Raw genomic sequence first — 27,161 nt, 5'->3', positions numbered from 1 at the left:
TTCCTCATTTATAAAATGATGTTGGACTGGGTGATATCTAAATATGGGGTGTTTCAAAAGTCTTGCACTGCCCTAAGTCCTTTGGAATACCATCTATATCATCTTCTGCCTCCCACCCCCTACAACTCCCCCCGCCTCCCAAGTCTCTTATTATCTCATGGGCCTTGCTTTTGAGGAGATCTGGGTTCAAATCCCACCTTAGACATATAATAGCTGGGTGACCTTGGCAACTCACTGGACCTCTCTGACTCCAGTTTCCTCTCTGTAAAATAGGGCTAATAACAGCATCTACCTCATAGTGTTGTGGGGATCAAGTGAGATAAGGCATTTTAAACGGTAGGAATAGGGATTGGGCTTATAATTTCATTGCCAGAGAGAAGTTCTGAGGGAGGAAATATTTCCTTACCAATGCAGGCAGGTCAGCATATTCTCTGTAATTTATAGTCTTTTCTTACTTTTGGTGGGGCAGTGAGGGTTAAGTGACTTGCCCAGAGTCACACAGCTAGTACGTGTCAAGTGTCTGAAGCTAAATTTGAACTCAGGTCCTCCTGAATCCAGGGCCGGTGCTTTATCCACTGCACCACCTAGCTGCCCCAGTAATTTATTGTCTCGATGAATTACCTAGAGCCCCGAGAGAGTGATTACTGTGCCCAGGTTGACCCAGCTAATATGCATCAGAAATGTAATGAGTAAACCCAGGTTTTCTTGGTTCTCAGGCTAGTTGCCTGTACTCATTGTGTCCTGCTCCCTCTCCTTGAGATATGTAAAGTGCTTTTTAAACCTTAAAGCAGTATGCATCAATGTAAACTATTATTGTTATTATGAGCATCACACAGACTGCCCCCAGCTTCTGGTTAAATATCCCCAGTTTCCTGTTTTTCCTCTCTTAAAAATTGTTTCTGCAAGTTGAAACCAATGGTTTGGGCATAGCAGAAATGATGGTCAGAGTTCTGAGTTAGGGGTAATTGATGATGTCCCCAGCATCCCAGCTTATATCCTTGGAGCCTCACAAAGTACAGGGCTGTGTAACCACTTTCTGTCTTTCTCTCAGGAGTTACAGTGTGATGTTTCAGTAGAGGAAGACAACCGGCAAGAATGGACCTTCACGCTATATGACTTTGATAATAACGGCAAAGTCACTCGAGAGGTAAGAGGGGACGTCATGCTCTGTCCTCCCCATGATCTTCCCTGTCACCTCTGCCTTGCAAGGCAGGCATTGCCTCCTGCTCTGTGAATCAAAGCAATGCTTTCTACGGAGCTAGTACTTCCCACAGCCTGTCTGCTGCTAAGACTTCCACTGAATCTCTGAATTTTCAATTCTCTTGATAGGGAAGAGGGCTGGGTGTATGAGAGAAAGGGGCTTTCTTGGAACTTTAGGAAGGCCTGGAAGCAGTGGCCCTTCTTATATAATATTTTAGGGATCTACATAAACTGCAGGTGCATATTGCATTAATGCATATGGCAACCCTTTCTATACCTTAGTAGACAGTTTTTATCAGTTGTGGCCAAAAACATGTCACCTGGCAGCCAGCCTTCTCGTGATAAGCCTCCTCAAATTTAACCACAGTTAGCACCCAACCTTGATGTTCTTGAGCATAGGTAGCAAAAACAAAGCCTGCAGTCTACATGTCGTCTACAACTTATTTGTAGTCTGAAATAGACTAAAATGCAATTGGGAAGTATTTTCAAAAACAAATAAAAATACAACAAAGCATAGAAAATTCATTTTAAAGTGAGGTCACCATGCAGTCCACAAAAATTCTTATGTACAGATTAATGCTACCCCCGTTTCTTTTTGACTTCAGCACCACTGCTCTGGAGAGCTCAAGAGTTCCCACCATGTTTGGATGAGTACTGTTCATAGTGAGTGCTTAATAATTGTTTGTCAAATTGAGGAAAACTAAAGGCAAGAGAAGTTCTATGACTCATCTGCATACTTAATAAAGGACAAATGCATGCAATAGAATAGTAATTTTCTGATTGAAGTCCAGAGCCTTTTCCATTATACCCCTATTATAGATGGTATAGGTGAGAGTCAAGTAGTGACAATCACGTCTGAATTTCTGGGTGGCTTTCTGTTTTCATCCCTAAAGTACTTGGCTAGAGAGGAAATACCATGGCTTCAAACCTATTCGTTAAGAGATCATAAGGTTTGGAGTTGGATGGGACCTTAGAGTTCATCTAGTCCAATCCTCTCAATTTTCATAGGGGGAAATTGAGGTCCAAGGAGCTTAAGTGATCTACCCTAAGTAACATAGGTAATAAAGTGAATCACAGAGCTGGTATCTGAACTCTAGCCTTCTGATTCCAAATCCAGTGCTTTTTCCACGTATGCTCTCAGCTTTGAGCTTTATCAATGTTTGAGTGATAGTCAAAGTCCAAGCACTCAATTCATGGCAATGAGTGCCTTGAAGGGGAAGCCCTAGGCCCTTCTCCAGGAGGGACTGGTGAGCTGTTCTGAGTACAGGCCAAAACCAGTTTCTTCTCAATCCTGTGAGCTTCCCCTGAAGCACTACAAAGACCATATGGTCTCTGTATCCATTTATATATGCACAAACACACTCACAGAGCTATAAATGGACAGGGATATATGTGTACAACTTGAGGCTTTGTGGGTTACCAAGTGTTTAATTTGACTATATTTATAGATGCATAATAGCCACATCCTCTTAGGAAAACTCCATAGTTTAGTGAGATGAGCAAGTCCAGGGTTAGAAGTCAGTAGACTTGGGTTTGAGTGCAGACTCAGACAGTAATTTGTTTTGTAACCTTGGGAACTCACATTGATTGAATAATTGAGATCTTTAAAGTCAGGCTGAATGCCATCCAACTTTAATTTTGGTTCCCCTTTGAGTCCATTTTGAGTTATTGATTGGCCATTCACCACTCAACAGCTACCCTTTTGCCATGGAACTTTGGAGGATGGGGGCTAATTTGTCCTGAAACAAAGTACTCATCACCACTAGAAACCTTTACATTCTCATTCTTTTCCTTAGCCTTACCCACTTGAATAAATAGTTCTCACTTAGATCAACCAATCAACTAGCATTTTTAAGTGCCTACTATGTGCTAGTCTCTATGCTAGGCACTAGGGATACAGAGAAGTACAAAAGCCAATTCTCTGATCTTAAGGAGTTTATAGTCTAATGGGGGAGAGAGGGTAGTTCATTAGAAAGAGGGAATAAAACTGATCCAACCATTCTGGAGAGCAATTTGGAATTACGCCCAAAGGGCTATAAAGTTGTGCATACCCTTTGACCCAGCAATGCCACTTTTGGGTCCTTTTCCCAAAGAGATCATAAAAAAGGGAAAAGGACCCACATGTACAAAAAATATTTATAGCTGCTCTTTTTGTGGTGGCAAGGAATTGGAAATTGAGGGGATGCCCATCAATTGGCGAATGGCTGAACAAGTTGTGGTATATGAATGTAATGGAATACTATTGTGCTGTAAGAAATGATGAGCAGGAGGAGTTCAGAGAGACCTGGAAGGACTTTCATGAACTGATGATGAGTGAGATGAGCAGAACCAGAAGAACATTGTACACAGTATCATCAACATTATGTGTTGATCAACTGTGATAGACTTGATTCTTCTCAGCAATACAATGGTACAAGACAGTTCCAAAGGACTCATGATGGAAAAGGCTCTCCAAATACAGGGGGAAAAAGAACTGTGGAATATGGATGCTGATTGAACACCATACTATTTCTTTTGGTTTTGGTGCTGTTGTTTTTCTTTTTTGAGGTTTTTCCTTTTTGCTCTGATTCTTCTCTTATAACATGACTAATGCAGAAATATGTTTAATGTTATTGTATATATATGACCTATATCAGATTGCCTGCTGTCTAGGGGAGGGAGGGAGAAAAATTTGAAATTGGAAATCCTATAAAAACAAATGTTGAAAACTATGTAACTGGAAAATAATAAAATACTTTTTATTTAAAAAAAAAGAAAGAGGGAATAAGTTACGAAGCAAGAAGAGTTGGTTTCTAGTCTCAGTTCCACCATTTACCAGTGATGTGAGTCCCCATGAGCTGACACAGATGAAATTGCAATCTTTGTTGTTGGAAGTGGCACTTGCTGAAATCCTAGATCCATTGGATTATTAGAATATTCATCTAAGTACACACATAGCTAGGTTCAGAGAAGGTCATCACTGGGTTGACCATACCATGATGAATTTATTCACCCACGGCAACTCATGAAGTCTGTCTACTAAGATAGGAAGAAGAGTCCAGGGTTTTCCCTTCCAGCCATAGTAACTCATGAAGGCTATCTATTGAGTCAGGAACTGAAGTCATAGATCCTGTAAGTCTTACTATAAATGACCTTGACAAGTCACTTAACCTCTCAGTGACTTTTTTCCTTCTTCTTTAAAATAGGAATGATAGTCCTTGGTCTGCCTGCCTACCTTCAGGGTTGTCATGAGAATCAAATGGGATGATAGATGTAAATACACTTTGAAAATATAAAATGCTACTAATATAAAGGATTATTATTTCACAGAAAAGAGGGACCCACTTTCTCTGACAGCCTGTTTTGAGAACTGACAGCTGTGCCATAATTATCTTCACAGGGAGGTTTGTCATTGGACTTTAAATTCTAAATAACTGAGCTCATGCGTCTTGAGTGTTTGTGCCAAAGGTTTAGAAAGTGACCCTGTTTCTTAGAGAGCATTCCGTCCTTCTCACTGTCCATTTTGTCTCAGAGACTATTCTTTCCTTCTCCATCTTTCCCCCCGTTGCTGGTTTAGAGCATGAAGAGTCCCACTTTTTAAAATTTCAGCAACTGGAAGATTTTTCTTTTTATTCTTTTTCTGAGCAGACCCTAGGGAAACCTACCAAATGATGTTGCTTTCCTGTTCTAACTATAAGTTCTTTAAAAAATATCCTAAGTTATTTTAGAAAATAAGAAAAAAGAAAGGGTTAAAAAAGAGCATCCTTCAGAGTGGACTTGGAGAAAGATTGTTTCCTTTTCCTACTGAAGAGGAGGGTGGGGGATCAGTGTCAAGGGAGAATTGGGGCTTGCGTTTCCCTTCATCTATTTTTAGCCCTAAATCCACTCCTCAAATCTGGTTATAAATATACAGTTTCCCTCTATCCTTTTTGGCTGTCCCCACATACATTCCTCTGTGCGGGAAGAGAAGGGCTCACACTTTTCTGCTTCAGTCAGATTTTAGATCAAGGCTTCTTTTGGTCAAGGCTGACTCTTTGGGTTAGACAAGTTCTTCTAGGTCTGTCATGTGGACTTCATTATTTAATTGGGATTACTGAATTTGTACCTCTCACTCACCTTCTGATAAATAATGCCTGAATGAACATAAAATAATGCTTGAGTAAAGAATCAATTTTTAATTCTATTTAATTTTTTAAAAATGAGAATAATTTATACCCTTGATTTCAAACTCAAATGGAAACAGGGGCCACTAAACTACACATAAAGATACCTGTGGAGCACATACTGACTTAGAAAACCACAAATTAACATTCTCTTTCTCCTATTGTATTTTTATTCATTTTGTTAAATATTTCCCAATTGCATTTTTTGGTTTTTTAGGGGGTTTTGGTGAGGCAATTGGGGTTAAGTGACTTGTCCAGGGTCACACAGCTAGTAAGTGTTAAGCATCTGAGGTCGGATTTGAACTCAGGTCCTCCTGAATCCAGGACCGGTGCTCTATCCACTGCGCCACCTAGCTGTCCCCCCAATTGCATTTTAATTTGGTTTGGGCATACTGTAGGTGGCATTAGGCTGTGTTTGACATTTCTAATCTGTACACATACATTAAGAACATCTTGAATGAATTTCATAAGGGAATGGGTAGGCTTTTGCAAATGATATTCCACAGTAGATCACATCTTTCTAAGCATTCAACTGATAGAAAAGTATAGATTAGGTGGCAGCAAACTATATTGCCTATGGGCCAAATCTGACAACCCAGTAATGGTAGCTTGTGGACTGTGCTAAAATAGGCATTAGCTGTTGGTTATAGTTTACCCACCCCTGGTATAAATAATACCAATTTTTTACTGGGTTTATTATTTTTTCTTATAATAATATTTTATTTCCCCCAATTACATATAAAACAATTTATAACATTCATTTCAAATTTTTGAGTTCCAAATTCTCTCTTTCCCTCCCTTCCATTCTCCCTTCCTGAAATAGTAAGCAATTTGATATGGGTACAATCATGCAAAACATATTTCCATATTAATAATGTTGTAAAAGAAGACAGACCAAAAAAACCACCCCAAACAAACTAAAAAACAAAAAAAGTGAAAAAGTAGTATGCTTCTATCTGCATTCAGACTCCAACAATTCTTTCTCTGAAGGTGGATAATATTGTTCATCATGAGTCCTTAGTAATTGTCTTAGATCATTTTGTTGCTAAGAATAACTAAGTCATTCACAGTTAATTATTGTATAATGCCACTGTTACTGTGTACAGTGCTTTCCTGGTTCTGCTTACTTCACTTTGCATCAGTTCATATTAGACTTTCCAGGTTTTTCAGAAATCATCCTGCTCATCATTCCGTTAAAATCATATACCACAACCTGTTTAGCCATTCCCCAATAATGGGCATCCCCTTAATTTCCAATTCTTTGTCACCATAAAAAGAGCTACTATAAGTAAATTTTTTACAAATAGGTCCTTCCCCCCCCCCCCCTTTTTTTTAATCTCTTTTAGATATAGACTAGTAGTGGTACTGCTAGATCAAAGGGCATGCCCAGTTTTATATGGGCTTATTATTTGTTAAATATATAAAGTATTTGGTTCAATAGTACAAAATGTGACTTTAATGGTTCTCCCCACCAATAAAGTAGCAAACACAGAATCTAGATCTTTAAGAGACTTTTGAGGGAGCAGCTAGGTGGTACAGTGGATAGAATACCGGTCCTGGAGTCAGGAGGACCTGAGTTCAAATCCAGCCTCAGACACTTGACACCTACTAGCTGTGTGACCTTGGGCAAGTCACTTAACCCTCATTGCCCAACCCAAAAAAAGAGAGAGAGACTTTTGAGGCCTTCTAGTCCAGTCCCTTAATTGTCCAGATGAGGAAACTAAGGCCCAGGGAATTAATTTACTTGTCCAGGGTTACCCAAGTAGTATTGGAAGGAGAATTTGAAACCAGGGCTTCTGACTCTAGAGCCAACCACCTCATTTTATAGATGATGAAAATGGGTTTTAGAAAAGGGGAAAGTTATTTGCTTAAGATCACACAGGTAATAAGTGGGTAGCTCCTACATTTGAGCCCAGCCTTGGGCTTCAGATTTACTGATCTTTTCATGAGCAATAGCCTCCTCTCATGAAAAGGGTCCAAGACAAGTTGTCTGGGATCTAGGTTCTTATTTTATCCCTCCCATTCTATGCTGTGTGACCTTGGGAAAGTTACTTAATTGTACTTAATTTTCCTCATCTGTAAAATCAAATAATACCTACTTTACCGGAGTATTTGAGTTTTTCCCCAAGATTGTGGGAAAGAGAGTAAGCAAGCTTTTATTTCAAAGGATAGTTTATGGGAACTTGTTAAAAGGAAAGGTTAAGAAGGAAAGAGAGAAATGTTGAAATATATAAAAAGGACAGACAGGAAAAGGGTAAAGTCACATTAAGGAAATGGAATGAGAAAGGAAAGGAGAAAGTGAGGGTAAGTATACAGTATTGTTTGAATTGTTATGTTTAATTAAGGAATTGGTCTGAATTTAAGAAGTGGACAACTTTTTTTCATTTGGTGGTAAGAAAAGAATTGCATGTACTAGATTAACATATTTTGTAATCTCAAGAAACTTGTAAATATAATAAATATGGGATAATTGACATAAGAAAGTTGTTTAGAGTCTAAAGGGAAAGAAGTATATTTATTTAAACAACTATAGCACTAAGGAGAAGTTTTAGGTGAAAGAAATCCCTTTGATCTAGATGGAGCCAGGAAAGCTTCATAACAGTGGTAACACCAGGGCTTTGAAGGAAGAGGAAGAGGGAGCCAACATTTTAGGACATCCTGTTTACAAAAGACCTTGATAATCAGGAGTGTGTGCAGAAGAGGGTAGCCAGGATGGTAAAGGATGATAAATTCATGCAAGTGAGGAGTGGTTAAAGGAACTGGGCTTGTTTGTCATGAAGAAGAGAAGATTTAAGTGTAGGACATGATACTTGTCTAAAGGTATTTGAAGGGCTGTCTTTTAGAAGGGGAAGTAAGTTTATTTTGCCTGGCCCTGGAAGACAGAACTAGACACAATGGGTAAAAGTTAGAGACAAAGTAGGCTTCATGTAAGGGAAAACTTCCCAAGCATTAGTGCTATCTTAAAGTGAACTAGACAGCCTTGAGAAGTGGTGGGTTTCCCTTCACTTGAGGGCTTTAAGCAAAGGCTAGATGACCAATTGTGGTGTATATTGTAGGGAATATCCTTTTGGATCCTTTCTTACTCAATAGCTGTGTGTCCTAGAGCAAGTCACTTTACCTTGTTTGTCTCAGTTTCCTTTCCTGTAAAATGAGCTGGGGTCACGTATATTGTAGGGGATGTCCTTTTTGACCCTTTTCACTTATTAGCTTTCTGACCCTGGGCAAGTCACTTAACCCTGTCTGCCTCAGTTTCTTTATCTGTAAAATGAGCTGAAGAAGGACATGGCAAACTACTCCAGTATCTTTGCCAAGAAAATCCCAAATGGGGTCACAAAGACTTGAACATGACTGAAAAAACAACTCAAGAACAACCTTTTAGAAGATGCAGATTGAACTAAATGGCCCCCAAGGTACTTATCAACTTTGAGATTCTGTGAAGAGGTATAAAGATAGGGGTAGGGAGAGTCTATTCCAGGCGTGAGGTATAATGGCAAGTTGCCTATAGAAATTGGTTGATGTTGTTCATTATTAAATCACCTGTTCTCTTTCTTTTCACTTGAACTGAGATCTATTCATTTCTGCAAGGGGAACATTTGTTGTCTAGTCAGGCTCCCAAATCTCATCTTGACAAGCTAACCAACAGGGCTAATTTTAGGGGAGAGAAACAGCCCATCCCAGTGCAGGCTTTCTTTCACAAACATCCCTGAGAATGTGAGTGTTCTAGGGCAGCTGGGTCACTGGTCCAGCCTCAGTGACCCAGGAACAGGTGTGATAGAAATGAACAAAGAACTAACCCTGACTCTGAGGTGAAGGGAGGATGGGAGTGGGAGAAGAGGCAAGAGAAGAAGCTTGATAGTTTGTTAATTCGATGTCCCCACAGTGCTTGGCAGGAACTTTGGGGATAGTTTTAAGAACCTGACCATCAGTCACAGAGTCATAGATCTGTAACTGGAAAAGGAACTTCACAGGCCTTCAATCCCAACTTCTGTATTTTCCATATGAAGAAGCCAGGGAAAAGATATGACTTGCCCAAAGCACATAGTGAGGAAGCATCAAAGGCAGGATTTGAACCTAGATCTTCTGGCAATCTTTCTATGAATCAGTTGTTGTTGTTTAGTCATTTTTCAGTCATGCCTGACTCTTTGTGACCCATTGGGATTTTCTTGACAAAAATACTGGAGTAGTTTGCCATTTCCATCTCCAGCTCACTCTACAGATGAGGAAACTGAGGCAAACAGGGTTAAGTGACTTGCCCAAAGTCACACAGCTAGAAAGTGCCCGAGGCCAGATTTGAACTCAGGAAGATGAGTTCCTGACTCCAAGTCCAGCACTCTGTCCACTGCACCACCTACCTTAATAAGTATCAGGCTATTAATTTTCCCTCTAGCTCTTTTTAACCTTTGTCTTTCTTAGTATATATGAGACTTCTTGGTTAAAAGCCAGTGTGGAATTTTTCTTGAATCTCCCATCCAGGATATCACTAGCTTGCTCCACACCATCTATGAGGTAGTTGATTCCTCAGTCAACCATTCCCCCACATCCAGCAAGACTCTGAGGGTGAAACTCACAGTGGCCCCAGATGGGAGTCAGAAGAGGAAAAATATTTTGCTCAATCATGCTGGTAAGAATTGTTCAGGGCAAATCAATGGCAGGCTGTGGCAGGGGAGAGAAAAAGAGCACCAATAATTGAAACCTTTTTGGCGGGGAGAGATTCACCCCTGCAGAGAGGGTTTGGATGGGGGGATGTCAGGTGAATCTCTTCATAGAGGAACTGCAGAAATCAATTGCCAAATGAAGAAGGGAAAGAAATTCTTGACTCTCGGGTTTCAGCGGCAAAGGCTTCCTGGAAGGTGAGGCTTGAGCTGGGCTATGAAGATTTTGGATTGATAGAATAGGAAAAGGGAAGACTTTTTTTTCCAGAATGACAAAAGCAAAGGCAGGAAGGGATATGACACTTTGGTCCTGGAAGAAATAGATGATCTATCTCATGAAGGGTATATATTCTGAGACCAGATTATAGAATATTGGGCTGGAGATTCAAGGAGTAGGAAGATGACTCAATAAGAGGGGAGTAAGAGTATCCGTAAGTGTTTTGTGTTTAGATCATGTTGGATGAGAGGTTCCCAGAATCCTTTTTACCACTCCAACTTTACCCCGGGCCTAAAGCTACTATGATATTAGTTTTTCATAGCCTTATTTCTGGGCAGTTGTGATTCATGAATACATTTTTTAAAAATGCCTCTTGGGGCAAAAGCCTGACCCAAAGCATAGATGGCTGACTTTGGATTCCAGAAACACTTAAGAAATATCTTCAAAGCACAAATACAAAGCTAAGCATGACACATCGCCCTGCCCTTTGGGAACTTAGGTCTAGGAGAGAATGATCAGACATATACAAACAAATAAATACAACACAAAATAAAGTACAATGAGGACACAAATGACGGGCAAAATACTATGAAATCAAATGAAGTTGGATGAAAATCAGACACTAATTGGAGAATGTTTTCTGTGTTTCCCTGGGTATGGGGGACAGAATTACCAAGCTTGAGGCGCAGAACAGAGAGCAAGGCCAATGAAGAGCTGAGGAGCTTGGAGAAGAAGCAACGTGCTCCCCTCAGGTAGGAAAAAATCCTCACTGGGGACTGGCAAAGACAGAGGCTGCTCTTTTGAGAGGACCTCGTTGGGGAGGCCCCTCCCCAAAGGCTTCAGCTGATCAGCAAGAATGTGGGGAATGCCAACTTCTGGGAGGAGGCTTGAAAAGGAAGAAAATTGGTCTCTGCCCTTGAGGAGCCTACAGAATAGTTACAGAAACAAAACAAAACATGTCAAATAATTATGGGATCATAGCATCTGGAGCTAGAAATTGAGGTCATTTAGTATAGTTCCTTTATTCCTTTACTCATTTATTTACCTATTTATTCATCCATTCATGCATTTATTTATTTATCTATCCATTTGTTTATTTGTTCATTCATTCATTTATTTATTCATCCATCCATTCGTTTATTTATCTTACTCATCCATCCATTCATTTCCTTATTTATTCACTTATTTATTTATCTATTTGTCTATTTATTTATTTGTTTATTAATTTATTTATTTGGTTATTTATTCACCCATTTATTCAATCACTTCTTTATTTCTTTATTGGATAAGGAAGCCGAGGCCCAGGAGAGTAAAGTCAGCAATTGTGCAATTGTTTATTGGTCTCTTGTTATGCATCAGAAAAAGAGTTGAGAATAATAGAAGACTGCATATGCAGATACCAGGTTGGGTAGTCATGACTATACATGTTATAGGAGGAGGAAGAGATTAGACATGGGCTGGCATGATGAGGGAGGAAGTAGAACCTTGATGGATGGAGTGAGATTTGAATGGGGAGGGGGAATTCTGGGAATTAGAGAGTTAGATAGCATGAACAAAAGAATTTTGGGGGGATAACAAGAAGCTTGGCTTGACTAAATTGGAGGGTTGTTTGAGGAAGAGAATTGAGACAGCATAGTGTAGTAGGAAAGGTACATGATTTGGAGTCAGAGAGCTTGGGATCAAATTCTGGCTCTGTTACTTAGTAACTTGTGTATCTTGGATGAATTGTTTTATCTCTTTTGGGTTCAGTTTCCTCATCTGTAAAAAGCCATTCCCCAGATAATCTCTGGGCTCCTTACAATTCTAATTCCTCTAAAATGAGGTTGGCCAGAGTGGATCCAGACTGTGAAGGACCTCCAATGTCAGACAGAGGAAGCTGCATACACTGTACATAAAACTCCTCTATCTCACTGCCTTGATAATCTTGATGCCTGCCCTCAGGTTGGTCCAGCTGCTGCTGCATTTCAAGGAATTTAATGATAATCCCTATTTGGTACATGTCTGGCCACTATTTGATCCTCACAATAACCTTTGAGGTAGGCAGAAGAGGTGCCATTGAGCCCATTTCACAGATAAGGAAACTGATGTTACACAGCTTAAGAGTGACCACACCAGGTCTACAATGTGGGTATCCTGACTCTTAGCCCTGGGTTCTTTCCATTGCACCCCACACTGCTATTTCCTCTATACCCCCACCCTCTCTCTCTACCTATTTGCACAGTTGCCCAAAGGACTCTAATCCCTTTCAGGTACCACGGAGATGCCCACTTGGAGCAATCTGGGCGCTATCGCCATTGTGTTGATGAGAACATCGAAAGAAGAAACCACTATTTAGATCTTGCAGGAATAGAAAACTACACATCCAAGTTTGGACCAGGTAAAAGAATCACCTGAGGGTAGGGCAAGTGTGATTGCTGCTTAATGAATTCATCAAAATAAACATCCCTGTGCTAGCTGAGGGAACCAAGTCTTCTGAGTCTCTTGTGTTGGCTTCTGGTATCATTTTAAACCAGCCAGGTTTTTTTGTTTGTTTGTTTTGATTTTGGTTTTTGTTTTGTTTTGTTTTTTAGTGAGGCAATTGGGGTTAAGTGACTTGCACAGAGTCACACAGCTAGTAAGTGTGTGTTAAGTGTCCGAGGCCGGATTTGAACTCAGGTACTCCTGACGCCAGGGCCGGTGCTCTATCCACTGCGCCATCTAGCTGCCCCTTGTTTTGTTTTTTTGGTGAGGCAATTGGGGTTAAATGACTTGCCCAGGGTCATATAGCTAGTAAGTGTTTAGTGTCTAAGGCTGGATTTGAACTCAGGTCCCCCTGAATCCAGGGCTGGTACTTTATCCACTGTGCCACCTAGCTGCCTGAAACCAGCCAGTTCTTAATGGATTCAACAAGCAGTTATTGAGTACCTGCTGTGTATAGAGTATTGTACTAGGTAAGAGGAGAAATGCAAAGTTTAGATAGGATGAGGTCCTTGCCTTCATGGAGTACAGAGTTTAGTACAGTGATGAAACACTGAAATAGAGAACAATAATATTCAACATTACGTGAGAAGCACATTGGAAAAGTTATAAAGCAAAGGACCAAGAGAGGTCCCCGGGGAAGACTGAGTAGGGGAATCAAAGAAGGCTTCTAGGAGAAAGTGGCATTTGAGTTGAACTTGAAAGGATGGATAGGAATCCAGTAGGTAAAGAAGTGGGCTGGGGAAGTGGGGGAAAAGAAAAGGCATTCCAGGCAATTATATGTCAACGTCTTCTAGCTCTAGTATTGTTACAGGGTGTTGAGAGTATTGAAGAAATGAGAAGATTCTCTTTGTATAAAGTCTATTCCTACCCAGGGCTGTGAGTTTGTGCTCAGAGATATCAGAGGAACTAACTTTGCTTGTTGCTTCCTAGGCTCCCCTTCACAGAAGCCTGAGCTGCCCACGAGAGTCCCCATCCAGACTAGATCTCGCTCCCACGAACCTGAAACCATCCATGTGCACCACAGGAAGTCCCAAGGGGCAGAACCCGGCCCCTTTCACTTCATGGACATTCCATATGCCAAGATTGCTGAAGTCCAGCAACGCCTTCGGGGTGGTCAGGATCTGAGCAAGCACTTTGTAAAGTCCCCCAAAGCCCAGAGCAAAAATGTGGGGTCGACCCACCTGGGGAGGGGAGCAAGAAGCAAATCGATCCTGGGACCTGCCATCCCCTTGGCTTCCCCAACAACCCGCCCTATCCCACCCTACCTCCTTGGCCCAGCCCCACCAATGCACAAGAAACACAAGCAGAGAGCCAAGGAGAGTCAGCAAATGTGCAAGAGCCTCCAGCCCCCTGGGAGCACAGTGGTGGAGAAGGAACATGTGCGAGACCTGCCCTCGGTTGTATTATATGAGGGCCAGGTGGGGCAGATGGTCCAGAGACATGAACACCACCATCACCATGAACATCACCACCATTACCACCACTTCTATCAGACATAGAGCATCCCGCCCCAGCCCTCACACTAAAGAACCCCCCAACCCCATCACAATATGAAGGAACCCCTCTCCCAAGATGTCTGACTCCCACGGCATTATTATTCTTATTCATAATTATTCTTGTTGTTGTTACTTCACTAATATTCAACTAGTCTCCATTTTAGAAATTATATGGAAACACAGAAACTTACCTTAATTTATATATTGTGGAAACTGCATAGCTTACTTAATTAACAACTTGTGAATTTTCGTAGCGGCTTGTGAGGATTGCAGAAGCAGTCCCTGGCTTTCAGAACTGGGCTCTCCCTGCGGATGGTCATCAATATGCTTCTGGGACCAGCACAGGGCTGGAGCAGGTGGAAGGCCATCACCATGCCTTCTACCTCCCCTCCTGTATTCAAGCCTTTCCCTGGGAAACATTGCTGCCCTCTCCTGCTTCCAGAGACCTTTAGAATTGCTGAGACAACAAACTGTTGCTACCTCTTAGTATTACTTAGATTTTATTTGTCCCTTTAATTGGTTGTAATGTGCTATGGGGGGATTTTGATGGACTCTGGTTACGTGGCCTATTTGGTGTCATGTTTTCCTATCCTTGGGAACGTTAACTGTGTTTGTCAGTGGAGTTACCCTTAACACCGACCTACTCATCTGAATGCCAGATTCTTTTCTGAAGGCAGTCCTGACTGTTCTATGATGGAAAAATCAGGAAACACCTTTCTCTCCTCTTCCCTTCCCTCTTATGGGAAGTACATGTACATACATGTAGCTAAAGTCTGTCTCTGAAACCACACTTGTTTTGGAAAACCACTGGAAAAGGGAGTGACCACGGGAACACCAGCGCAGGGTGGTGGTGGTGGTTGTTGTTGTTGTTTTGGTTTTTTTTAGTCCTGCCTTCAACAAAATTGGGGCTGTTCCCAGCTGTTGTGTGTTGGCTTTTCCTTCTGAAATTGTTGTGACTGAGAATGTTAAAAACCCTTTCCCCTTATAGTGCTGGCAAATATATTGTACATACCTACATAATTATATAAATATAGCTATTTATAGAGACAGATGCTAGTTTGTCTCTATATATATTTATATAAATATACACACTCAGGTACATTTTCTTGTGTTGTAGAAATCTGTGATTTGATTCTCTGAAATATAATTATTGTCCCAGGAGATGGGTTTTCATATGTAAGTGGCTGTGGCTGGGGGTATGTGGTTTAATTTTACCCCCTGGTGGGGTCTGCCTCTGTTTTTGTTCTTTAAAGCTCCTTCCTCCTCCTTCCCTAAGTACCAAGCTTTTCTCCTCTCCTGGTTTCTCTTTTAAGAGGCATAGGATCAGGCCAGACCTGAAGGAGAGATATGCTGGGGAAATAGGGTCTGAGAGCACTGGTAGCACTGGGCAGAGTTGTATGTTGGGCCTGGGTGGCCAATCCAGAGGAAGGATTGCAGTCTGGCTGCGTTGTAAGGACTGGTCCTGGGCAGAAAGAGAAAAGGGACACACTGAACCTTTCATGTGTGTGTGTGTATGTGTGAATTTCACCTGCTACCTTTTCCTCCTCTCTCCAGTGAGAGTGCTTTTGGCTTCAGGTTGTCCTGGAGTGGGGGAGGAGGGTCTGTGGAATATTTCAGAGGATGCTGGGGTCAGTTTCAGCATGCTCTTCTTCTTCTTCTTCTTCTTCTTCTTCTTCTTCCTTCTTTCTTTTTTCCTTCTTCTTTTTTGTAGTGGGTTCCCAGCATCCTACATCTATGAGAATGGAATATGGATGTGAGGCTCTTCTGGACCCCCAGAGAACAGGCATGGTTTTCCAAAGGAACATTTTCAGAGACTTGTCAGTTAGAGAGGATTTCCTTCTTCTTGCATCCCTTCCTTTCTCCCCCATCTATCTCAGAGGAGGCACCTGAGCCTTTGCCCCATATGCTCATCTGGATCAGAATAGTAGCTTTGGATACTAACCAGGGAGAACTCCAAAACCGAACCACCATACAGCCTTCCTTCCTTTCTTGTCCCTAGTCCTGAATCTGCATGTCTGTCAAGATCTTCACTGTCCCTCTGTAATTGGAGTTTCTTGAGAGAGAGAGAGAGAGAGAGAGAGAGAGAGAGAGAGAGAGAGAGAGAGAGAGAGAATCCACAAACTTGTCACTTCTAGATTCTATTTTATTTAGGGATTTCTCATCTCCGTCTCCAGATGCTTAGATTTTCCAGTCTCCTAACAGCTATGCCCCCTCACAACCCACCACAAACACCCCCCCCCAGTCATATAATTATACAGAAGGTAGAATTATCTATACATGGTTGTTCCGTTTGTTGCCCCCAGAATTGTTCTAGGAAGAGCCTGAGACCCCTCCTCATATTGTGTCTTTTTACCGCGCGTGTGGATGTGTGTGTATACACACACATGCACGCATAATATGCCTATTATATATGTACGCACACATATATAATTACGGACTGGAAAGAGAAAAGGCATTTCCGTGTCGAACAGAAGGAATAAGCTTATTTATATTCTCGTGTTAATGAAGTCTGGTGTGTTCAAGTGACTCGTGTTGTGAAGCATGCAAACACCAGACTCTACATTCCAGCTGTCAGCGGCGTCACGCCATTGTTCTCAGAGAGGCGGAGGGAAGCTCCCCCCCCCCCCCCCCCCCCCCGCTACAGAGGATTGCCAATTAGGGTTTTTGGCAAAGGGGAGCAGACAGGAGCTGCCGCTGTTACTTTCTTCCTTGTTTCTTTCTTTTCAAATATCCTTTTTAAATCACAAATCATTACAGGGCCAAAGGGATTGGGGAATTTAAAAAATGCCAAGAACATCCCTTGAATGTGTTTCGGGGAGGGGAGTCGGGGCGGGGCGGGGGGGTGCGGCAGCGGCGCCGCTTGAAGTCCCCCCCCCAAAGAGCAGCTTGTCAGAGACGCTAACAGTGGCAATCACACCCGCGCTTGCATCTCCTCGCTGACTCCCAACTCCCTTGTCAGCGTTCCCGCTAATGAAAGTGGACTCCTGGAATATGCTCTCTCGCTTGATCGAATCTTTGAAATTCATTTTCCTGCCTCGCCTCGCCTCGCCTCCTTCTCCCCCGTCCCCCCGCCCACCTCCCACCAGCCCCCACTCCCACCCCCAGATCCAAAAGACAAGTTCTGTCATGGGGCAATCATGTGAAAGGTCCCATGAATATTAATACTGTCACAGCCCCGCTCGCAGACACCGGCAGGGTTTAGCTCCTGTGGCAGGGGGCTTTAGTTTGGAACTTTCTATCCCCTCTCCCGGTTCGCCCCCTCTCCATGTTTCCTGATGTTTGCTTTTCAGTATTTTGTATAGTAACTAGAGATGGTTTTGACTAAATGCTTTATTTATTTAATAGCAAAAAAAAAATGTGCTGAGAAGAATTCTCCTTAATTAAAGTTTTACTAGTTCAGAAAGTCTTGCTCCTTCCTTGGTTGTGGTGGGGTTTTGGGATTCCTCCTCCACAAACTTTTCTAAAAACACCCAGTTAAATCGACCCTCTGAATGCTTTGGTTTCCTGCTTTTTTCTTTGAATTTTGGGATGCTTCATCAGTTAAATCAAGAAGCATTTATGAATCACATACTAATATGCTGGATGCTGTCAGCTGGGGGAAACAAACAAAATGAAAAAATCCTGACTGTTGAGTTTTACCTCTTCACTCCTATTTAGTGGCAATGTTCCAGCATAAAGAAGTCCCTCCTGGGAAGACAAAGGGTTCACCTACTGCCCCTTGAGAACAGCTAGAAGACTCAGTGGATAGAGCACTGGGCCCGGAGTCAGGAAAGACCTGAGTTCAAATGTAGCCTCAAACACTTACTAGGTGTGTGACCCTGGGCAAGTCACTTAACTCCTGTTTGCCTAGAAGACAGCTAGGTGACTTGGTGGATAGAGAGCTGGACATCTAGTCAGGAAAGATCTGAGTTCAAATCTGAATTAGGTATGTGATCCTGTGCAAGTCAATTAACTTCTGTTTGCCTTAATCCACTGGAGAAGGAAATAGCAAACGGCCCCAGTATCTTTCCCAAGGAGTCAGGGCAGCTAGGTGGCACAGTGGATAGAGCACTGACCCTGAAGTTGGAAGGATCTGAGTTCAAATCTCACCCCAAAGACAAGCTGTGTGACCCTGGGCAAGTCATTTAATTCCAATTGCCTTAAACATCTGGGGCCATCTCCATTTGTCCTGATATGTATTTTGTCACTGGACCCAGATGGCTCTGGAGGAGAGAGTAAGGTTGGTGACCTTGCATAGCCCTCTCCCTCACTTAAATCCAATTCACTGCAAGTCATGACCTCACCTCCTGATGTCATGGTCCTCTTCGAGAACCTGGAGGACTAAACAACAACAACCAAGGGATCACGACAAAGAGTCAGATACAACTGAATGACTAAATAATAAATTGATCTTTGACTTCTAAGACTGGGTTCACAGTGCCCATGTGCCCTACTGTAGGTGCAGCTGCCAAATGGGAAAGTCCTAACCCTGATTTGTAACAATGACATTTTTGGAAAAAGAACTCTGGACTTCTGACTTGTGGCCTAGTGGTCTTTTCTGGTGTGTGTATGGTCAGAATTCAGATCGCCCATTTGTATCCCTGAGACCATTCCTCTTCCCTTCCCAGAAGGCAGGGAAGAAGGGGGATGGAAGGCCAGCAGGCCTGTTTGAATGAAATATTCAATTAACATCTATTAATGGCCTCATATGTGCCAGGCACTGTGCTAAGTGCTAGGGAAACAAAATGAAGCAAAAGACAATACCTGGCCACAAGAAGCTTACAATCTAATGGTGGGAACAGCATGCAAACAAGGCTAATGCAGAGTACATACAAGGGAATGATAGATTAGAACCAGATTGTAAGGGACTTTAAATGACAGAGAAATTTGTTGCCTATCCTAGAAGCAATTCAGAGCCAATGAAGTTTCTTGAACAAGGATATGGGGGTCCATTTCCTTCTCTTTCCAGGCAACTGAGATTGAGAAACTGCCCAGGAGGAAAATAACAGGAATGTCCATAGGCCTAGCCTCTTGGGGTTGCACATGGAGAGGCTGGATCTTGACTAGAAGGTCCTTGGTGTTGATTAACTTGATCTCAATTTCCTCTAAGTCAATTCAAATGGAATTTACATCATAATATAATGGAAGGATGCTGAATTTAGATATCAGCTGTGTGACTGTGGACAAGTCATTGACCATCTTTGGGCTTCAGTGGCCTCAATGTTGAGATTGGACTAGATGGCAGCTATCTCTCTGCCTATGATCATCATGAGCTGAAAATAGTCGAAAAGGCCTCACTGCCTGTAGCATGGATTGACTCTAGTTCCTTGCCTCCTCCCTGGGAAGAAGTGCACCACAGGATGCTGTTAAGAGACAGAGGAGGGAAAACCATGGAAACCCAAAGACTATTTTACACCACCTATTGATAAATGATGCAAGAAATGTCAGGGAGCATGTCAGGGAACAAGAGCCACAGGCCTTCTGGATCAAGGGCAAGAGGAACTGGGTAGTGGGGAAGGAAGACAACTGTCTCCTCCTTCAGCTCTGGAAAGGAAAGTTTCCTAAAAGAATGAAGACTTAAGGAGGCTTACAAGAATTGGTCTGCAATTCTCTTCCTCCTTAGCTATAACATGTGAGAAATCATGGTACCTGGTCACAGGATCCATGTTTAAATCCCATCACTGCTACTTATTATCTGTGTGATACCATTTAATCTCTTACCTGCTCTTATCCGGACACTCATCTAGACTGCACTAGTGAGGTCTCTTCTAGCTTTAAAACAGAATTATAACGGAAAAAAAAAAAAAACAGAATTAAGGGGGCAGCTAGGTGGCACAGTGGATAAAGTACCAGCCCTGGAGTCAGGAGGACCTGAGTTCAAATCCAGCTCAGTCACTTAACACTTACTAGCTGTGTGACCCTGGGCAAGTCACTTAACCCCAGTTGCCTCACAAAACAACAACAACAACAACAATAAAAACAAAAACAAAAAAAATGGAATTAAGGAAATATTTGGATAGCATACAGTTTGGGACTAGAAGGGGCCCTATAGAATATTTAGTTTAACCTCTTTATTTTACAGAAGAGGAAAATAAGGCCTAGAAAGGTTAAATGGTTTGCCTGAAGTCATACCAGGAGCAGAATTAGAATTCAAATCCAGGTCCTTTGATCATCAGGCTTCCTTATCAGGGAAAATTGTAAATGAAAAGGAGGAGAACATGTTTGGTGTGTTCACAATTTGCCAATCTCCCTGCAAATGAATAAAAGCTGCAAATGCCCAATGTAGGTAGCCCCAGAGAGGTTCTACAATCCAGATAGTACAGACATATTTGCATTATAATAGTTCTACATGAAAAGAGAAAGTCATTTGGGAAGGGGGAAAAGGGAGGGAATGTACTTTCACTTATAGCCATTTTCATGGGATCAAAGAATTTAATCTTGGAAGGGACCTTATAGATAATTTAGTCCAACCCCCTTATTATACAGACGAAGCAGCTGAAGCCTGAAGATGTAATTTGTCTAAGGTTACATAGGTGCTAAGAGTAGCCTAGCTGGGATTTGAACTCCACATCCAAAGCTCCATGGGGCATCACAGAGGCATTTGCTCTGGATAGGATCCTACTGGGGTCACAGAACCTCGGGTTTGGAAGGGTACTCGGAGGCTATCTAGTCTAAGCCATAGCTGAACAAGAGTTCCTTTGAGAGCAACCTTGACAGTGAGTGGGTCATCCAATCTGTCTGCTTGATCCTCAGTGACTGGGAGTCTTCTGAGGCAGCACATTTCACTTTTGACACAGCTCTAATGGCTAGAGCTTTCTTCCTTTTGTAGACCCAATCTCTTTCTCTTTCCTCTCTCTCTCCCTTTCCATTTCTCTCTGTCTCTGTGTGTCTCTCTCTGTCTCTGTGTCTCTGTCTCTGTCTTTGTCTTTCTCTCTCTGTGTGTCTCTCTCCCTCTGTTTCCCTCTAAGTCTTTTCTCTCTGTCTTTGTTTCTCCTCTCTGTCTTTCTCCTCTCTCTGTCTCTTTTTCTGTCTGTCCATCTGTCTCTCTTTCCTCTCTCTCTCTCTCTCTCTCTCTCTCTCTCTCTCTCTCTCTCTCTCTCTCTCTCTCTCCTCTCTCTCTGCCACATTCCACCTTTTGCTCCTAGTTTTGAGGCAGAGGTGGCACAGTGAATTGAAATCAGGAAGACCTGAGCTAACATCCACCCTTAAACACTTGCTATCTATATGAACCGTGGATGAGTCATTTAACTGCTGCTTGCCTCAATTTCCTCATCTGTGAAATGGGTAAAATAGTAATACCTACTTCCCAGGGTTGATCTGATAAGATGAGATAATATAAAGTACTTTGTAAATCTTAAAGAGCTATATAGATGCTGTTATTACTAGTACTATTAATTTCTGTCCTCTCAGGTCAAATGGAAAGAGTTAGGGCTTGCCTCAAGTTTGTGACCCCGATATGATAATAATAAAATATATATAATAATGACTCCCATTTCTATAATTATTACCAGTTTATCAAATGCTTTAATTTCAACAGTCCTTAGAGGTGGGTAGGGTGATTATTATTTTCATTTTACAGAAGAGGAAACTGAGGCCCAGAAAAGCAGAGTGACAGACTATTTTAGAAATGAGAAAACCTTAGGAATCATATTGTCATTTTACAAGATGAGGGGGAAGTGAATCTTGTGACAAACATATAGCCACCATCACATTGCTTCCTAGTCTGAGCCTTTCTGGATGGCATTTGTGGAAACACACTGCTCACTTATTTTCCTCATCCACCTAATCACACTCTTTTCAAAGACCACCTTTCCCATTCCTATCCACCTGGACAGCTCTGCCTCCTCTCATCCAGTTTCTGAGGATGCCATGGGAATCTGAATAATTTAAGGGTGCCACTGCACAAGAAAAGTTGAGAAGCCTCTTAGAAAACAGTCAGTCCGGGGCAGCTAGATGGCGCAGTGGATAGAGCACCGGCCTTGGATTCAGGAGTACCTGAGTTCAAATCCGGCCTCAGACACTTAACACTTACTAGCTGTGTGACCCTGGGCAAGTCACTTAACCCCCATTGCCTTACTAAAAAAAAAAGAAAAGAAAAAAAAAAAGAAAACAGTCAGTCCATCAACGAATGAATGCCTCATGCACCAGTCCTTATGCTGGGGCAGGGGGTAGGTGAGGAACACTAGAAGACAAGAGTTCCAACATTCAAGTAATGGCCATAGTAGCTGAGGCCTTGATAGTACTGGGGTTGCAGGTGGGGGGCGGGGGAGGATGTCTTGTACAAAACGCAGTGCTACTGGCTCTTTACCGGTCAGGGAAGGAGCAAGAGCAGCCTTCCCAGTTCTGAACCCCTCTCCCTAGTCTGGCCTCAAGCAACTTAAGCCAGGGCCTTAAACTCAACCTAACAGTGAACCCCAAACCAGGGTGAACCACAGACTTAGAGAACATGAGAGCTAGAAAGGACCTTGAAAATTATTGAATGGAGCCCTCTCATTTTTATAGATAAGGAAACTGAGGCCCAAAAAGGGAAACAACTTACCCACAGTCACAAAGATGCACAGTTGGCCCTTGAAGCCTGCCCTCTGACCCCAGACCCTGTGATCTTTCCTATAAAAAGGCCCTTCTGGTTTTGACATATGATGCTCAAAAGTCCATTTAAGGACTGACATTCTATTCCCATAAGATCATGGAATTTGGAGCTGGAAGGGGCCTTAGACACCAACGCCTTCAGTCACCTCATTTTACTGAGGGGGCCACTAAGGAGATGCTTTGCCGAGAATTGCTCAGTGAATTACTGGCAGAGCCAGGATTGTAACCCACATCTCCTGATTCCCAGTCTGGCATACTTTCCAGAGAGTCTAGCGTGCTTTTCATCATAAAATACCACTTTTCATGGGGGGAAGTGACTTAGGTCTAATTTCTGTGACCTCTATGAGAGGCTTTTTCCCAGTCTCTGGGACCAGACAAGGGACATGAGGGTGTTGGTCGCCAGCCAAGTGCCTCATGATGTTCAGTGAACACTGTTCCCTTGTTGGAAGGGCCATGTTCTGATTGACAAATCCAGAGCGACTTCAGCCTGCTAATATCCCAGCTATGTAGACTCAGCCCTTGAGAACTAGCTGAAGATGACAGAAAGCAGGCACCAACTCCTTATATGCCTCACTGGCGTAGGTCTTCAGAGAAACTATTCATTCTCACCTGGCACATGGGCCAACCACAGGAGGCAATACCTAAAATGCAGATTGCCCTCCCAACAGCCCTGTCATGAATGTGATTGACTTTCAAAAACATTTGCTGTGTCTTCTCTATGCCAGGCACTTGGGAGAAGCATCATGGCATCATGGCTTCAGAGTAGGGATGACCTGGGTCACCTTCTCTGACATGTTGGTTTTGTGACCCTGGGTAAATCACTTGACCTCTCAGTGCACCAGACAACTTTCCAAGACTATATGTGTCAGAGCAGTTGCTCATATATACCGGTGAAGGAGCTTCCCCACCAAGGAGCTCACTGCTTTGATGGAACCACAGATCTGAATCAAAAAAATGCCAGGTTTAGGGGTACAATGACAAAAATTAAAAGGGTCCCTGAGCTGGAAGATCTTATATTCTACTGCAAAATGCCATATATTGGTCAATTCCATTCAATAAGCATTTATTAGGCATTTCCTCCTGAATCCAGGGCCGGTGCTTTATCTACTGTGCCACTTAGCTGCCCCAATTATTAGGCATTTCCTATGGGCTAGGTACACCTCAGAATAGCTGGGTCATTATGATGTTTTTATATCCCCATACATAAAATCCATGCAGGAGCAGGTAGGTTTAGAGACCCAGGCGCGTTCATGCCCCTCAGGTACAAGTGGAATTTGTAGCTTGTGTGACACAGGGCTCTGGTTTGGAACTTTCTGACGTGAAGTAGTAGAAAGTGAATTCAGAAATGATCTGTGATTTTGTAATCATGGGCTACTCCCAGCATGGTCCCTCTTTTCATCAACTCAGACTAACCCCTTCCCCACCCTCACCCCCAATAGATAAGTCTCAGAGAACACTCTGAAATTAAATCATTTAGCCAGGGTTTCAACTAGTTAGTGTAGGATTTGAACTCTGGTCTTCCTGGATCCAAGGCCAGCACTTCCTTTTTTTTATATTTTATTTTTGTGGGGCAATGAGGGGATTAAGTGACTTGCCCAGGGTCACACAGCTAGTGTCAAGTGTCTGAGGCCATATTTGAACTCAGGTCCTCCTGAATCCAGGGCCTGTGCTTTATCCACAAAGTCAGCACTTTCTCTACAACACCAGACTGGTTTTCTGTATAGAAAGCTACATAGAAGTATACCAATTAGAGACCCAATGGCCATTAAGGAAAGTTTGTTATCTCACTTGAGGTGGTTGCTTCCTTCTCAATCTGGTCCCTTCACATTTGACAACTTAAAATATGGTGCCCCCAAAGGAAAGAAACAATAGTATATGCCAGTTTCCTAAAGGAGCTGAACCAAAATGGAATAGACTGCCCTGTGGTGAGGATGGGGGTGGTAGGAAGCATTCAGCTCACAGATTTAGACTTGGAAGGGATCTCCAGGGCTCTAATGCCCTCATTTTACAGGTGAGGGAACCCCTTGGGACCCACAGAGGTTGTAACTTGCCCAAAGTCACACAGGTAGTAAGGACAGAAACTGGGTAAATAAATAGCGAAGGATTTGAACTGGGGGCTCCCTAATTCCAAATCTTTTCTTCCTTCCATGGTACCAAGCTGCTGCTGTCTCTTTGTCAGGAATACTGCAGATGGGATTCGTGCTCTATGGAAGGGCTTAGTTTAGATCAGGGCTTCTTAAACTTTTCCCACTCAAGACCCCCTTTTTTTGCCCAAGAAATTTTCATGTAACCCCAGGTATATAGGTATATAAAACAGGTATACATAGCTTTTTACTGTAGCCAAATTTTTTGCCACCCCCACATTCAATTGCACAACCACATATGGGGTCTCAACCCACAGTTTAAGAAGAATTGATCTAGATATCCTTTGGAATCCTGCCTCCCTACCCTGATATTCTGTGATTCTGGTGAAAGGTCTAAGGCTGAGCTCCCTACTTACCCAAGCTATGCCTATATTCCTAGTTTGCCTTCAGTGTTCCCTGTCCCTTCTCATCCCCCACCCCCAGCCCCACCTCAGATGACTGCCCAGAACTCTAGGTCCCAACCTATTCTACTGTACTTGAGATACTAATAGTATTACTATTAGTATTAAATATGTTTATAAATATATTGCATGTAATATATTTATAAATATACCGTTAGGTCTCCTTTTCCCTCAGAACCCCAAGTTCTGATCTAAGCTGTGAACACTTAGTAACGTGGACAAATCACTTTACCACTCAGCCTCAGTTTTCTATTCTATAAATGGGCATAATAACATTTGCACTTCCTATTTCAAAGAGCTAATGAGAGAAAAGCACTTTGTAAATCTTTCGTAAGTCCTGCTAAAAAGGTGTGCTATTATTTACATGGATAGCTTCTTTAGCATTTATTTGAGCTTTATTCCTTCCCCTCAGGGCCCTGGAAATCCAGTTATCTGCCTGTATTCAGGGTTGCTTTGCCCCTCTGCTACCCCCAAATTGGGTCTTCCTGAGCTGGTGAATTAAAAAGAAAATATGAAAGAAACACAAACCAAATGGGGGGGGCTTGGGGTGGTCATTTTATTTTCCTCTGCCTGGTGGAGTGGGCCACTGCTGAATTGGCACAAGCTAGTGAAGGAAGCTGGCAGCTCAAAGCAGGGAGGGAATAAACTTCTTATGTCCCCTAGCCAAAGGAGGAGAAAAAAGAGAGAGAAACGATATTGACTTAAATGTGGGGAATTTAAAAGGGCCCCTATGTTCCCAGTTTGTGCTTTGTTTCTAATAGACAGGCTGGGATCTTTGAAGTGTGCACATGCCCGGTGGGGCGCAGGCTTCTGGGGAGAAAAGATGCTAACCAGGGGGGTGTGAAGGAGCAGCCGAAACTCTATTAGCCATGCACCAGCAAAAAGAAAGGCAAATCCAATGATAATGTACATCTGTTTCAGGGAATTTATAAGCTTTGAACATTTTTTATGGGCAGATAAGTGGATCCTTTTCTTACCATAACTTAGAACTTCAAAGCAGATTGTGTGGATAATGCAAATTGCTGAAATATGAGATTTTTCCCTACAAAGAGGTTTCCAAAAAAGACGACAACGAAGGAAAAAAAGGGGGAGAGAGAGAGAGAATGAAGGCTAATTGATGCCACAGTCTTTTATGTACAGTGCAAAAATGCAACAGAAATTGATTTTTATGAAATAAGAAATTGATGAAGAGTATGCCAGGCATCTGGAATAAACCTGTCCCCTGGCTGGAAATAGATGGACCTTGGTTTAGATGTGGTTCTTTAGGGCAACAGAAGGTGAAAGGGAAGAGGACCACCAAACACTTAGGCAGCATTTATTGTGCCCAGGTCTAGGCCTGTGCTAGGCACTGTGGGGGATACATGATTCCTTTCCCCAAAGGAACTTGCTATTTCAATGTTAAGTCAGGATGTGTACCTATGAGAGCCTGAGCGACTCAATATTATTTATGCTAAGTAATGCTAAGGTTAATGATACAGATAGTGAACATGATAAAAGTTTAGAGATGGAAAACATCACTATGGGCCAGCGGTCAAGATGGACTGGTCAAGGAAGACTTCCTGGAAGAGGTGGAACTTTTGAACTACGGAGAGGATTCAGATGGGAGAAGAGGAATGGGAAATGACATTTTAGGGCAGGGGGAGGAAAGGCAAAGAATATTCAATTTCATAATAATAGCTAGCATTTATACACTTATGAAGTGAGAACTTGCAAAGCTATTTACATCTGTCATCTCATTTAATGCTTACATCAACCCTGGGAAGCAGGTACAATTATTATCTCCATTTCTCAGATGAAGAAACTGAGGCAAACAGGGGTTCGGTGACTTGCCCAGGGTCACATAGCTAGTTCGATATCTGAGGCAGGATTTAAACACAAGCT

The 27,161-nt window shown here is 42.4% G+C and overlaps 1 protein-coding gene across 2 annotated transcripts in view; it reads left to right on the top strand.

Moving 5' to 3' along the window:
• NKD1 (NKD inhibitor of WNT signaling pathway 1) overlaps positions 1 to 16,977 on the top strand; it is a 119,163-nt gene extending 102,186 nt beyond the window's left edge. For both annotated transcript variants that reach the window (XM_043981412.1, XM_043981413.1), the window contains 5 exons: positions 1,052 to 1,147; positions 9,816 to 9,963; positions 10,879 to 10,963; positions 12,461 to 12,588; positions 13,602 to 16,977. In XM_043981412.1, the coding sequence (XP_043837347.1) occupies positions 1,052 to 1,147; positions 9,816 to 9,963; positions 10,879 to 10,963; positions 12,461 to 12,588; positions 13,602 to 14,170 (1,026 nt within the window). In that variant the 3' untranslated portion in view covers positions 14,171 to 16,977. The remainder of the gene's footprint in view (positions 1 to 1,051; positions 1,148 to 9,815; positions 9,964 to 10,878; positions 10,964 to 12,460; positions 12,589 to 13,601) is intronic.
• The last annotated feature ends 10,184 nt before the right edge of the window (positions 16,978 to 27,161 follow it).

This window comes from Dromiciops gliroides, chromosome 2, assembly GCF_019393635.1.
Source record: "Dromiciops gliroides isolate mDroGli1 chromosome 2, mDroGli1.pri, whole genome shotgun sequence".
In the NCBI taxonomy this organism is placed as follows: Eukaryota; Metazoa; Chordata; class Mammalia; order Microbiotheria; family Microbiotheriidae; genus Dromiciops; species Dromiciops gliroides.
The sequence above is the reverse complement of the archived record's forward strand: the minus strand, read 5'-3'. Positions and strand labels throughout refer to the sequence as shown.